This window comes from Phoenix dactylifera, chromosome 17 (assembly GCF_009389715.1).
Source record: "Phoenix dactylifera cultivar Barhee BC4 chromosome 17, palm_55x_up_171113_PBpolish2nd_filt_p, whole genome shotgun sequence".
Taxonomy (NCBI): domain Eukaryota; kingdom Viridiplantae; phylum Streptophyta; class Magnoliopsida; order Arecales; family Arecaceae; genus Phoenix; species Phoenix dactylifera.
Window position 1 is genome coordinate 14,967,188 of NC_052408.1, and position 12,391 is coordinate 14,979,578.

General features: G+C 38.8%; 1 protein-coding gene across 2 annotated transcripts; it reads right to left on the reverse strand.

Annotated features, from left to right (window-relative positions):
• Positions 1–291: 291 nt before the first annotated feature.
• Positions 292–9,295, reverse strand: LOC103719419 (AT-hook motif nuclear-localized protein 9-like). 2 transcript variants are annotated; one of them, XM_008808656.4, is made up of 6 exons: positions 8,893–9,295; positions 7,701–8,245; positions 6,126–6,193; positions 3,694–3,825; positions 1,670–1,831; positions 292–727 (listed from the first exon to the last, which is right to left on the reverse strand). In XM_008808656.4, exons 2-6 carry the CDS (start codon positions 8,182–8,184, stop codon positions 494–496), a joined length of 1,080 nt encoding a protein of 359 aa, XP_008806878.1. In that variant the 5' UTR covers positions 8,185–8,245; positions 8,893–9,295; the 3' UTR covers positions 292–493. The 2 variants fall into 2 exon arrangements, with proteins under 2 accessions (XP_008806878.1, XP_008806879.1); XM_008808657.4 differs by lacking the exon at positions 8,893–9,295 and adding an exon at positions 8,323–8,870.
• Positions 9,296–12,391: the final 3,096 nt, after the last annotated feature.

Consider the following 12,391-nt stretch of genomic DNA (forward strand, 5'->3'; position numbering starts at 1 on the left):
GAGACTACCTTTGTCTGTCTTCTTTTCATACTCCTCCATTATCCCAATGATAAAGAACCTTTCTTCAGAATCTCCACAGAAAACACATTCTGACTTCTTTAACTAATCAACTCTAGTACAGATAAAAGCTATCGCACATTCCCCCACATGCACGCACAAAGGACCAGGAAGTTGAGACCAGCTTTTACACTGACAAACTCAGGAGCTTTAAAATCAAACACATAAAGCTGAGATAATGAAACGCATAAAAGTGTTTTGATAGTTCAGACAATAATGATAGCATCAGGCTCATACCACAAAGCTGCAGATATATACTCATTCATATAATAACAAGAACACAATTTTACTAATTGAAATCTGATGGTTTTCTAGCTGCAAAAATATGTTAGTACAAAATGTGAGCACAGGAGTAAGGCAAAAGCCACAGAGCCACCCAATGTCACAATCACTGGAACATGCACACAATCCCCATCTATATATATCCAAGCAAAAGCTACCCACGAGTCAAATCAATATCAATGTGGGTGCTCCTCATTTCCATTTGCCTAGAACCAGTCCAACCACCCATAGCCGATGAAGGGGTCAAATTTTGATTAAGCACAGCACTGGTTGGGGTGCTTTGTTGTTTATCACCCACAGGAAGTTCAGGCTCATGGCCTGATTCCCGACTCGTTTTTGTTTTGTTCTTTGTTTTTGAGCCACCATAAACAAAACTTCCAACTATCACCTGCGAAGTCACCAGTACAGGGATAAAGCATTAATAAAAGACACACGAGTTAGCGAACAAGGCAAGATCTCCCAATTTGTTAGTTGCTGTCATTTACCTCAATGCCGCACTCAATGCACAAACAGCAAAGCAGGAAAGCTTCAAACAACAATGTTCTAAATTTTTAAGATTCAACTCACTTGGATTCCTATCGAACCAAGAGGATTAGCAACTTGGACAACTCATGAGCCCCACGAAGAAAAAAGTTTCAATACCCCACGAAGAAAAAAGTTTCAATACGGTAAGTTTTTCAAGAAGACAAGTAGAAATCCTTTAGCTCTGAAATCTTAAAAGCATTAAAACTAAAAGAAAAGGCCCATCTTGCAGGCATCAGACCAGCGACACCATCAACAAGACTCCTTATATTGCATGCAAATTGTTAGTGATTAGAGAGAAGAACGCAAAGATCTAATGAATGATTAGAGAGAAGAAACTGATACTGAAGAAATCTCATGGATCACAAGGTCGTCAAATCTCATACAACATGATACTGAAGAAGACTACTCTAATAGAGTACCACTTAACTATGAAATTTCACACCACATATTTATGCTAAATTTATCGTACTTGCGGCATCCACGCATGCTTGTGCACCGATTAGTTCTGAAGAAAACGATACATCCAGGTTAAGTTGCTAACTTTGGAGGACTGATGGGTATATGGTGCTCACGCAAAACTATTTTAAGTACTTTACAAACAATTCTTTGCGTATGAAGGCTTTAGTTTTCTGATATAGGACAACTTCGAAAGAAGTATTTTTTTAATGATATTTTACTAATTTGGCATCAAATCCAATCCAGATATAAGCTTGAGCCTTATGAACCTATCCCTGTTTACAGAAGAAGACTACTTAGGGTAGCCATTCAATAATGCAGTAAAGGAACAGAAACTCTAATCAATTACCTGGACAGGGCTTGCAGCCCTGAGCAACCCCCCAACACCACCACCAATAACTCGACCATCAGGACTCGATAGGGAGATGCTTAGACCTCCACTTATGCTGCGTGATCCACCATTATCAGTCAGCAAGTAAGAGCCAGACAAGCACAGTATTTCAAAACGACCCTGCGCAAGAACCTCCAAGCATGTTATTAGAAACAAACTCATCCCTTCTTTCAAATATAAATTACGTAAAAGAGAAAACAAAGCCTATCTGCCTATGTAAATGGAATCAAAACCCCGAACTAACAGAAATTCTAGAAAAACTTCTGACGTGCAAATTTGTCTGACAATTAGTTTTATTAGCAAAAGAGGAGCAAGAAAATGCATGTACATTAAATTACAACAGCAAGACAAGCAATGAAGTAGCCTTGTCCCCTCTATATGGTGTTGGCTTCTGTGGATCGAGGTTTGATCCTCCGAAACTATAGAATCTTTTATAGCTGACTGCCAAATCTCATGGTACCCTATGAACTGGTACCCATTTCATGGCCAAAGTACATAAGCATAAGGGGTCTTGCCATGATAACCTAGAAGGTCAAAATGGAGGTAGCAATCCTACATAACTGGATTCAGAGCTTTTTCTTTTTTTTCAGTTTTAATATAGAATAATGGTGGATATACAACATCATCTCATTAAGGTAGAGAAATAATCAAGGTAAAAGAAAAGGAGGGAAGAAAAAAAATGAGGGCAGTTTGGCAACCAACAGCGAACAGAAAACAGCCCAAGCTACCATCCGAGTTTTCCCTTAAAGAAGGGAAACTGCCTTGATATATAGACTGGACCTTTTTTATGTGCAGACAAAACAAATGGACTGAAGATTTGATGGCCGGCAATGGGTCAGATTCCGGCAAGAGGGGTTAACCTCATTGTCAAGTTGAACAAATTTAATGGCAAGTAAGGTATTGGAATGAGGGGTGCAATGGTAACAACTTATGATTTTTATTTTTTTCCAAAAAAAACATTTAAGCCATCCAAACATTGAAATTCCATAATAAACCTACTATGTTAATGCAGACGAGGGATTTCATATACCTGGAAATGGGCTCAAAACAACATGAGGGGAATAAGAGTTATATTAGCGGACCAATTAAGGAGTATATCTAAATCCAAACATCAGTTCCTCTTTGAGAGATTCTTATATTCATTTTTCCGCTTGGATGTGCATCTACTAGTAGGACTTGGGATGTGGGCTAGGTGGGTGACTGGATTTCAAATTTTCAGAGGCTAACATGGTAAGTAAAGAATTATCAAGAAATATAAAATGAAGGGAGGTCTTAAAGAAATTCAAATTTTAATACATCCAATGTTCTACCAAATTCTAGAGATCTAGGATGACAGCAAAGTCCTAATTATACTTCTTCGTAACCAACTCCAAAATCCACAGAGGGTGATGGGCACGCCTTATCCATATGCTCTGGCAACAACTTGCATATATCTGAAATCCCAAAATTTTAGCAGGGGCAATAGCCCACCACCTGCCATCATGGTATTCTTATAATTACTGAGTCAGTCATGGCAAATGAAATTTAGAGGATGCTGTTTTTGGATAAAAAAATACTCATCAAGTTGTTAGGCAAATGAAGTATAAAGAAGTATAGCAATCAGGTAGATCATGTATCACTTGGATTCTCAATTTGGCAGACACACATGAGGTTGATCCGTATAAACCAATAAAACATGACACTTAAAGAATGCCATGAGAGAAACCTTGATCATGGAGATTCTTGAAACTCTACACAACCTCCAAGAGATTTTGCTAGAAGAAAAAAGGAGTGCCCATGTCATAATGAGAATCCATATTTCTTACTTTTCATTTATAACTTCCATCAGATATTAAGAGCAAGGGAATTAGTATAACATGGTCAAATAATAGCTTGGTCATACTTTGCATGGACTCTAACAGTTCTAAATAAAAGAAAAGGAGAAAAAAAAAAAAAGCAGTATTCAGCTATGCTGCATGGAAAAAGAAAAAGCATATGCCTACCTCATAGGTAACCGTTCCACCAGAACTTGAAGGCTGACGAAGAGTCACAGTGGAAACAGAACCATTTGCTGAGAGTATACACACAGCCCTTGGGCCCTGTTGTGAAAACGACATTATCTTCGTAGCAATATCCTGTAGAAGAAAAGTGAAGTGTAGTCAAATCATTGTTATAGTGAAAAATCAAAAAAAAAAAAAAAAGGAACCACATCTCCTACCAAACAGAGAATTGATAAAGTACCCTTGGAGAATCAAGATTTTCATGCTAACTAATGCTTAGGGAAAAAGAAAGGTGTTCACTAAAATCCCGTGTAACGAAGCATGGGAAGTGAAATTGACCTTCGTATCTTAGACTCTGGATACTGAATTTAAGATAAATTTTTGTGCTGAAAACACCCTTGTTATTTATCTATACTATATAAGAAAGTATCAATAATTTATGTCCAGAAGTTTTTGTAACCATTAGATTTAATACGTAATATGATAAACATCCAAACAACTCTTCAAAAAATTTGTCCTGCATGTACTCCCCCACGTCTAAGATTCCCATCCCATCTCGAACTGGAAAGCCCTCCTATAAATGTTGCCATGGATTATGAAAGCCTCGTGAAAAGATTAGTTAGAGGAAGGTTAGCACATATGGAGGTGTGGAGATACAACTGGATGGACATATAGGTGCAATTTCCTGGAGCATCAGCTAGAGAGTTCTAAAGTTCATATATTATGTGGTTATGAAAAATATTAAGGAAACAATAAATTTTATAAGTAGCTTGCCCTGTTAGGATTTGTTATTGCCTCTACTGTTGGTTTTTTTTTTTAAAAAAAAAAAGTTTTCTTGCTTTTCAACATGAAACTTCTTCCAGGATGATCAACTGATTGGATTGATATTATCTGTGAGGTTTTTGGACTATTGGCCTATCGGCTGTGTTAGATAATCAGGACCATGCCTGCAAATAGGTGTAACAAGAAGCTTTAAGTTTTGTTACATGCAAATAGTTGGCGATGCTCATGAAGAGAGATGGGAAAAGCAAAACATAAAGTTGTGCATGTTTATGCCAGTTTGATATGTTAATTATTCACATGTAAGGGGTAATAGTCATGTGGCAGACTTCTGCTTCTGGCTACATGGTCTAGAGCTTAAAATAGTTCCTTTCTTCATTTGGCAATTCTTCTAGTGATATTAGAAGTTAGAAGCAATTTGTTAACTTTATTAATTCATTAGCTTTGATGTAATTTTTTTTAAAAAAATGTGCCAATGTATTTGCACTTCTATTTATTAGCTAGTTACTAGGGTTTAACCCTAATGGGCCGCAACATGCATAGGGCTTCCTAGGTTGCCCAGAGCTTCCACCCTAGGGCCGACCCTCCTATCATAAATAGGAGAGGAAGGGGCACAAGGGATATGAGGGAACAGGAGATAGAGAGAGCCATAGCTAGGGTGCCTAGGAAAAGGCATGGAAACCCTCCTATGTCGCACAAACAAAAATAAGAGATAGAGAGAGAAGGAAGAAAGGAAGAAAGAGACGAGGAGGATACGCCGAATAATTCTTGGAGGGCTTGCCGAGTGTGAGTACCTTGTATAGTACCTAGAGAAATCTTGATCCATCTTCTTTTACCTTCTTGGGTTCTCATATCTTCATTACAAGTATTAACCTCTCTTGTTATGCATTCAATGTATTTACGTTATTGATGATCTATCGAAAAAGAGCAATCCAATTCTATTCATCCGCTGTGCCTTTGATGTTGGCACACACCCAACTCCATCACTCAAGTCAGGCAAGCATACAATCTTTGATGCCTGTCATTATTACAAAAAATTGATTCACACAGACATCCTTAGGAACCTTGCCTAGAGCTTAAGCAATGCACTTGGCTGAAGTACTGCTAGGTGATCACCCTGATTGTAGGCAAGCACTTTGACAGCAGCACGGTATCCCTCGCCATTACATTTTTTCCTCTGTCCTCTAGCACCTTTTTTAATCCTTTTCTCTCACATTATTGGCAAGCATAGGAAACTACTTTTGCAGCTACAAACTCCATCAAGGAAACATAGGCTGATGAAAGAAGGTAGGGAAGGAAAGGGAAAAGAAAGAAGCACATCAAAATGAAAAGCAGAAGGGACAGGCTTCAATTCAAACCACATGTAATATTTTTAAGATCTCTACTACCAAATGAGAAATTTATGTGAGCTCATATTCCGGTCCTCGTTTTCATCCATAATTTTGCAAATATTTCTGAAAAAACCAAATGCAGCAGGAAGTGCCCAATGGACTAACAGCCACTGCATCATGACTGCTTCATAAGGTTTTTCTTCTCTAAAAACAACCAAAATGACTATAATTACGGAACCTAAACACTGTCAGTTCAAGTGTCATCACATTCAAGAAGAACTTCATAATCAGCTACTCAGAAGATATTAAAGGGGCTAGTCATACCTCTCCTATCGGAATTGTGATAATATGTGGAGTAAAACCCATTCCAGCCGAGCCAGCAATCCATTCCCCTATAACACAGTCAGCAAAAAGATGTCAAGTCATAGCCAAGTGAAAGACACTCCAATACCAGTCCCCTTCAAACTTCAACATGAATGTTTGAGAATCAGTAGAGGACGCCACAAGAGAAGATGTGTAAGGTACACTTGAAAAGATTCACATTAAAATAAGCATAATATGATAACTAAGTATAAATTGCAATGGTGGCATGCCTAAGAATGAAGACATTTAAATCTTAAAAAGCATCAAGGAGAATAGTTGTGCCATTTGATGTATCAATAGCATTCTAAGACCGCTAAAATAAATAACGGCATCTAATTATCAAAGTAGCTACTTAATCTTGGACAACCATCCAGTTATTCTTAATAACCTTACATGAATTATTTGTTTCTTGCATGTAATGTACATGATGCTAACAGGCAGAAAAAATACAAACCAGAACAGAAGCAAGAATTCTGTAAAGATCAATCAAAGAAAAAACTTTAAGTTTTATATTGCTTTCACACAGCTAGACATAACATAAATATTAGAAATAAGTGATGGAATTTTTATTTCACCAAATGATTAACTCATGCTATGCACCCACAATAATGAAATATTCCTTAAGCAACACCATGATGACCTGTAAAACCCTCCCCCCGGGGGGGGGGGGGGGGGGGGGGGGGGTGCAGCAACTCACTAAAAAAAATCCAGAATTTGGCGGTCCTTAGGCATATTGAAACAAAGTGAGGAGAATGCAGGGTATGAGCAATATTCCAATACCAATGTTTCCTAATTAAATCCAGCATGTGGCAATACTTCTGATTATGCAACTTCAACTTATGATCTCTCTCTAAAAACTAAATGGGGATAAACTAGAAAAAAGATGACTGATGCCTCAACTACTATCTCAGCCTCTTTCATGTTAAAGAGGTTGCAGGAATAATTTAATTCTGGACAGTGAATGCCTTTCGAAGGGCTAGACAAGCATTCAGCATAAAGAAAGGGCAGCTTCCCTGATATGATAGATCAGATGCGAATATTAAAAACAGCACTGAGTTGCCTCCAACAATTAGAGTTGAAATACATTAACATGGAGACAAGCCAAACACTGCATAGAATCCATCATCGTATATTTCATTTTGCCCCATGCCCCGACTTATGAAAGCTTTCAGATATCATAGAAGAATGCCTTGCAACATTTGCGAGACTATGTGCCTGTTAGGCGTGCATATCATAGGTCACTACGAACCCATTCAACCATTAGAATTTCCACAATGGCAAGAGACTAGCTAGAAAAGCAAGCAAGTAGCAGCAGTCATCAAACCCATCATGCAACATTGACCATGAAGGCAATGACAAGGAAACACAAATTGCCTTCAGACAATGAAACAAATATTTAATAAAACTAATATATGGCCACATTATTCTAATTACCTAGGTTGAATAAAAAGAAGCGCCAAAGAAAAAGAATCTTAGCTCAGTCAATAGAAATAGCAATTCGTACCAAAACCACATGAAAGAAAAAGGGAAACTCACCAAAAGAAGCCAACTGCTGCTTGGTCCCAGATCCGGGTGGCCGCCCTCTACCCCGCCTTTGCATTTGAGCGGCCGACCCTGACCCTGACACCGATGTTGCACCAGACACTGAGCCTGACCTCGACCCTGTAGGAGTCGAAGGCAATGGCGAGAGAGCTAATGCCATTGTTCCATCTGGCCCATACTTCCGTGGTCTTCCCCTTTTCCTCTTCACAGTTTCTCCTTGAGCTGCTCCAACTGCGCCACCCGGGCTGGTGCCATGCGGTGAAATCGAGGATGGAGTCTCCACCTGAAACGCTGATCCAATTGATACACTTCCAGGGTGCTGTACAGGTAAGCTCGAGCTGGGGTTCTGCATCGAGCGGATGCCGGGAGGTGGTGCATGCAGCCCTGTCTGTGTTCCAGAATTATTCCCACCAATACCTCTGTGCTGGATGTAGTATGAAGATGGACCAGACATCGATATGGCATCCCTCCCGTCCATGCATGGATTAGATAGTTCGCAAGGATGGAAGATTACGAAGAACGAACACAGTTTAGAGTCCCTGGTGATAAAATAACAAGAAGCATTTACAAACCATAGAAGATAAGAAATGAAAAGAATTTTCTTTTTTACTTTTACCTCCAAAGTTGGGATGCCTGAAAACATTTAGAAATCAAACATAAGGAAAACAATTGAAACCTATAAACAAAGAGGAAAGCTAAACATTTCTGATCCTGGGCTCCACAGTCCAAAAACAAAGCGAAAGGGGAAGGAAAGCTAAAACAAGACTTGATTTGACGAACGAGAGCCCAAATGTTAACCAAGCATCGATCTTTCTAGCGTAGCCCCTGGACAAACCCTAAGCCCACAATACTCCGCGAAAAAGTAGAAACACCAGGAATGCTGAAAATGCAAGCCAGAACAACAACAACAAAAAAAAATCCTATCTTTTTAGCCCCAGTTTCGCCAAAACGCCTCCTTTACGTTATCCCACGGAGACAAGCCGAAACTTGCGGTCATCTCCGCCACCATCCGGCTCCAAAAATAAGAAAAAGAAAACCTTTAACTTTGTACCACTCCTAACTTCGTCCCAACAAACCCCAAACCAGAGAACCCTAAAACCGCCCCGAGTCAAACCCCGGCCACTTACCCAACCAAAACCATGGACCATTAATTGCTGAAAAGAACCCTAGAGCTTAAAAAACCAACCTCACAGACAGAAAGAAAAGGACACGACGGCGACGGAAGAGAAGCAAACCGCAGAGCTAAAAGGCCCCGCGAGAAACTCGAACGATTCAAAGAACGCCCAACCACCAAACCCTCCGCCAAAAGCAATAGCACGAACCCCGGCCTCCGAAGCCCGGAGGCGTACGGAAGGAAGGCAAACCGCAATCAATGCCCGAAAGGCGAACGGCCCCCAAAGCCCTCCTTCAACAACCCCCCCCCGCTCCCTCGCCAAATGCGACTCCCAGAGAGAGAAGTAGGGATCGAGAAGAATACGGATGGCCTTTTTTATTCTGGTACACAGCAGAAGGCCTTTAAATGGCGAAACGGAGAAGAGAGAGAGAGAGAGAGAGAGGAGCGAGAGAGACGGTGGAAGTACGGCGGAAACTGGAAACACTGATAGGATAAATACAAATCTCCAGAGAACAATAAATAAACATCATAAATAAACCACAACAAATAAACGAACCCCTCGCTGTTCATCTCACAACAGCAAACACCCCACCTCAGCCCATCACTCTTCCCACACCTGTACAAAACTACCATGTAGACGTGTCCATATTATGGCGTTCATGCAAGAAGTTGGAGAACAACTGGATGGCGGTGGCGCCCAGTGTAACGTATGGGAACTTTTTTTTTTGGCTGGATCGCTGGCACGAATATATTTTAAACATTACTTTACTATTGGGCTACTGGCCGTTGGATCGTGAGTGTGGACAATTCCGGCTGTTGGCTTCCGAAGTCGCGAAGTTGTGCAGAGAAAAGGGAGGGGGGCGAGGGGCCGTGGACCATTGCTGCTGTGGAAAGGATTCACTGTATGAAATGGATCACCTTTTTGACATTCCAGCTAATGTGAGAGTGACACGTCAAAAATTTGGTAAGGATGACAAAGGGAAGTGGCGGTGTCACTGTGCAATCGTGCTGCCGTCGCTTTAGGGGCAGAGCGGATGGTGTGAACGGCTTGGGGATCGCGTGCCCCGTTTTTATTTTATTTATTTCGTACTTTTTGATTCAAAAAAATAAAATAGTAAAAAAAATAAAGAAAGAGTAGGCCCTCGGTGTCTCTCCTCCGTTTTTCATAGCTTTTTTTTCTTTTTTCACGGAATAGAGCACCTGCTACTGAACGATATTCGGCAGCTACTAAAAAAGTATTGCGCTTTAAGATCGCGCATATTATTTTGTGAGACAAACAAAGCTGCTATTTGGATCATCTTATTTGCTATCTATTATTCTGGAGAGATTCTCTTGACTCGGCATGCGTATGTTCCTCCGCCACTATGTAGGCTTTTTCCCATTAATTCAGCTGGCTCTGCTCATGTGAAATTAATATGAGTAGCCGATGTGCTTAAAAAAAAACCCAACATTAATAACAATAATAATAATTATTACAATTATGATAATTAAAATATAATAATTGATTTTATGGTCATTGTTAAAGAAAAGGGACCATAGTTCCCCGTTCATACTATTGTACGTATTATGGGTGATGAGAGTACATTGGGCTGCTACGTGGAGGCGGGAATCTTGGAAGCGACGTTGGAGATATTTATATGGTGTTATCTTGGATTATTGATATGGTTGCCTTATAATATTTTGGACTCTCGTGAGGGGGACGGTCGTCCAGGAAAGAAGATATCTTTTAAGATGAAGTGATTGGTGGGTTTGTCTCGAAGGCCTGGTGGTCCAGGTTGTATGATCGGGACATTAGCAGCAAAGTTTTGGCAGGCCAATTTGCTTCATATCTTCACATCATGCATGGTGGTTAGCCCGAATTGGGAATGGGAAAGGAATATGGGAGAATTCTCTGAAGGTGCTTTTCGAGTAATTTGTTTGTTTTAGAAAGATTTTTTTTTTTAAAGAAAGAAAACAATTGGTGATGCTTCTTTCATTATTATTAAACATAATCAAAATAAGGGACAACCATAGGTTGAACAATCTTGATTTTACTTGACAAGATAGTAAAATGAAATTGATAGCTCAATTCAAAGTTATCTTGAAGACTACATTAATTATTTTTGTAGCTTTCATCTGGGGGATCACGAGTCTACCACAGAGACTTTTTTAGTTTTTGTTTTTTAATCTTATTGGCCGCATTCATACCCAATGGGTGTGAGTTGCCATTGCTTCAATCGCTCTGTACATGCTTCTAGTTTTCTTATGTCAAGCATCGATCAATCACTAGATAAGTTGACGGGGAATATGGGGGGGTTGATATCTAATCAAATCCTAACCATCACTTGCCACATGGACCTAGATTAAAATTTAGGACAAACAAGTTAACATCTAAGCAATAAACAAAATCTTTATCTATCATGATTAAAACTAAAGCTAAAATTTCATCCAAGCAATCAAAAATTGGAGTTGTATCTTCACACTACTAAGGGTGCTCGTAATCCTATTCAAGATATATATTTCAAAGGCAAACGATCCAGTTCTTAATTTAAGTTGTAGTTTTGATTTCGATTTCAACAAATTATATATTGCTTGACAGGTTTTTTTTTCAACTCGTACGGGGACCTAATCCGATCCCTTAGACCTTGTATTTTGATTGCTCTTGAGCTCGTTCGGTATCTTTTAACATCCTGAAACTCAAAAGTTAATAATCGATATTTAAAAAAAAATCATAATAAAGTTGTGGTCCTGTGCTATACAATCTTGCCGTGTTAAATTTTAGGACCAATTTGGAATGGGGACAAGGTAGGTTTATACCCACTTATCACTAGAAAAAGTCTGAAAAAGGGTCTTTATCTTGCCTTTCTTTCCATCCCCTGTAGTTTGGTCAAACTAGTTCTATCAGGGATTGATTGATACTAGGGGAGGCGAAAACTTTGGATTAAATAGGGTTGTACAGAAAAGATGAGAGAGATTTAATTTATAAAATGGCCAAACCACCCGTATCTCTTTCTTCCTTGACTATAGTAGAAACATTATATTAATTTGTTATATTTATTGTATATTAATAATTATTTATATTATAAGTCCCTATTGCATGTTATATTGCTATATCTATACTAAAATAATATTAGTTCTTTAATTATATATTAATATTGATACGATATTGATCATCTTCCTTATATGTTATATTAATATTATACTTAATTAAGACATCAGAAGGGCGAGCTTGTCCAATTTGAAAATTTTAATTAAGATATAATTCTGTATTTTAATGATTAATTTTCTCGATTATGTTAATGATATTTTAATTATTCTCTAAAACAGTCTATATTGCAAATAAATAGAAGATAATAGGTATTGCATGCGCAAAGTTGACCATGACCCGAAAATTTCACCTTCGTCGATGCTCTCCTAAAATTTCATCCAAACACCACTTTATGATCCTCAAAATGCATGTATATGAGAAAATAACAAAACCATAATCAATATGGGATAACAGAATAAATCCAAATAAAAATGGGACCCAATCCCATCCACACCTATCAAATTTAACCCTGCCCGGTTTAGAACTCATAATACCCCCAAAATT